The sequence below is a fragment of the Nestor notabilis genome, unplaced genomic scaffold, assembly GCF_000696875.1.
Source record: "Nestor notabilis isolate BGI_N333 unplaced genomic scaffold, ASM69687v1 scaffold10744, whole genome shotgun sequence".
Classification (NCBI taxonomy): domain Eukaryota; kingdom Metazoa; phylum Chordata; class Aves; order Psittaciformes; family Psittacidae; genus Nestor; species Nestor notabilis.
The window spans coordinates 12,789-15,353 of record NW_009926083.1 but is presented as its reverse complement, the minus strand read 5'-3'; the positions used below and the strand labels follow the sequence as shown (position 1 = coordinate 15,353).

The following is a 2,565-nucleotide window of genomic DNA, read 5'->3' as shown; positions in this document are numbered from 1 at the left end:
TCCTGCTGGCATTAGGGATGAAACATGTCTGTGTGCTGTCACTGACCCAAGTAGGGCAAGAAAGCCCCTTTTTGGGCATGGGGTGTTTAAACCCAAAGCAGAGGGAAGGGAGCAGCCCATAAGCAACTTGACCTCTGCTCTTGCACAGGAGACCACAAGACCCCACGCTGCTCCTGGGTTTCTGAGGTGCTCCTGGTTGAGCAGGTCTATGTGGTCCTTTCCTCAGAGCAACAGGAAATGACTGCAACACTGTTATAAAAACCAGAAATAACTGAATCTTCTGGAGCTGCAGAGTCCTACAGCTCCAAAAGCGATATAAACTTGTCAAGTGCCCCCATCACTCTCAGACTGTAAAGAAACAGGACACAGATAAACATAGGAGAAAGTGAGAGATGTACTGTGAGGCCGGTATGAATTTACCTTTCAATTAAAAGCAAGGTCTTGGAGTTTGGGGAGAACCTGCACTCAGTTCCTGGGTCTTTGCTGCCCTTTTTATTCACAGAACAAGCTGCAAAAAGTAGTTGTTATTTTAGACCTGAATATTTTCTCTCTGAGTGCTACTGCCTAACAGAGATTTGGATTTTCTATTTTTTTTTTTTTAATGATGGCTAATTTTGTGTTTTGAGTAGGAAGCTTCAACTTCACACCAGTTCTACCCATGCTCTTCTGCTATTCAACAGTCTGGGCAAGAGAACCTGCAACCAAGACATTCCTCCAGTAACCTCTATGGCTTTTATTATTGCTCACCTTACCATGGACTTTGAGAAGACATGGGGACTATCTGAAACAGTTTAAAATTATTTAGTCTTTGAAATGTCACTGGGATGCAGTCAAGTGTCCCTATATATCCACTCAGCCCCAGTTTTTGCTTTTGCTTTCCAACCAGTGACCAAAGCAGGGAAGGCAGGGTGAGGTGAACTGCCCACAGTGACCCCTGCAGAGACCCTGCCTCTCCCCCAGCTTGCATTAACCACCTCTGCTCCCACTCCAGATCCCTTCCCAAATCTTCAGTCCCCTCCCTGTGCTGCTTGTCCTGCACCACCCTAGTGCTCACAGGAGATGGGACTCCCATGGGTACCACCCCGTCTCACCCATGTGTATGGTGTCAGGGAGCAGAGGCAGTGTCGATGCAGGAAGGTCTCTGAAAAGCAGCAGAATTAGCAATGTCTTGCACACAAAGCAAGTCCAAAAGCAGCAGCCAGGGAAGGTAGCAACCCAGCCCCAACATCCCCCCTTGTCCGTCTGTCCGCCTTGGCACAAGGTGGGATGCAATGGGCAGCTCCAGTGCTGGCACCCTCAGCCTGCTTAATGGCTCATCCACTGGCAGCAATGAGGAGGAACAGTGTTTGGTTTCATCCCAGGCATCTGCTGCCAGGCTTGCTCTTTAAACAGGCTGTCAAGCACAGATAGCTGTTGAATCAGTATGGATTTTACTCTATAGCCCGTCACTGGTAGCTGTCAATGACACTTCTGCTGGCACAGGGTGGCTGTGCTGCTGCACACTGGGGTGGATGTGGGCTATGAGGGAGAGGATGGGTACCAGCGCTGACTCTTCAGTGCCCATCTTGGATGACTCTGAGAAAGCAGCCAAACAGGAAGACTTAAAGAGACGGTGTCTCTGTGTTGCCACCGCGGGTCTCCTCAGCTGGTGCCAAGCGTGCATGTTGCCAAGCACAGAGGAGAGTCTGGATGTACTACAGTTGGTTAGTCCTTTGGATGAGATGTGAAAGCAGGGGCCTCCTCCACCAGCCTCGCCGAACCTGCTGCGTGTCCCAAACAGATTATGAAAATCAGCCAACATCCAGATCACTGTCTCCTCTTCCACTGGGCAGCTTCTCATGCCCATCCCAAGGCTGTAAATTGCTGTGGATAATAGCCGTGATGTTAATCTGGACCGTGGCTGCCTGCCTGTGCTTGCGCGGAGGGTCCGGTAGTCGATGGTCCCATTGGAGAGGTGACATCTGGCTACTTGGAGCTTGTGTACTTGGTGACAGCCTTGGTGCCCTCCGAGACAGCGTGCTTGGCCAGCTCTCCTGGGAGCAGCAGGCGCACTGCCGTCTGGATCTCGCGGGAGGTGATGGTGGAGCGCTTGTTGTAATGGGCCAGGCGGGACGCTTCTCCAGCGATGCGCTCGAAGATGTCATTAACGAAGGAGTTCATGATGCCCATCGCCTTGGAGGAGATGCCAGTGTCGGGGTGGACCTGCTTCAGCACCTTGTACACATAGATGGAGTAGCTCTCTTTCCTGCTCTTGTGCCGCTTCTTATCGCCCTTCTTCTGAGTCTTCGTCACAGCTTTCTTGGAGCCCTTTTTGGGGGCAGAGGTGGACTTTGCTGGCTCTGGCATCCTGGGAGCTCTTTCTCTGGGTCTTGGAGCTGCTTGGAAAGGACACCGAGAAAGTCAAATTCTTTTTTATTCTTCTACAGTATAGTTTTACTGAGAGACAAGAGAGTCTGAGTCAGAGACAAGAGACATCTCTGAACCTGAGATAAACACCCCATGACCCCATGCAAGCATTTCTGAACTGCCAGTGAGAGCTGCTCTGGTTTGTGCATGGTTTTTTGT

At 50.7% G+C, this 2,565-nt stretch overlaps 1 protein-coding gene across 1 annotated transcript; it reads right to left on the bottom strand.

The window, feature by feature from the left end:
- Positions 1–1,965: 1,965 nt before the first annotated feature.
- LOC104404833 (histone H2B 5-like) lies at positions 1,966–2,346 on the bottom strand. Its single transcript, XM_010013362.1, has one exon. It carries the CDS (start codon positions 2,344–2,346, stop codon positions 1,966–1,968), a length of 381 nt encoding a protein of 126 aa, XP_010011664.1.
- Positions 2,347–2,565: the final 219 nt, after the last annotated feature.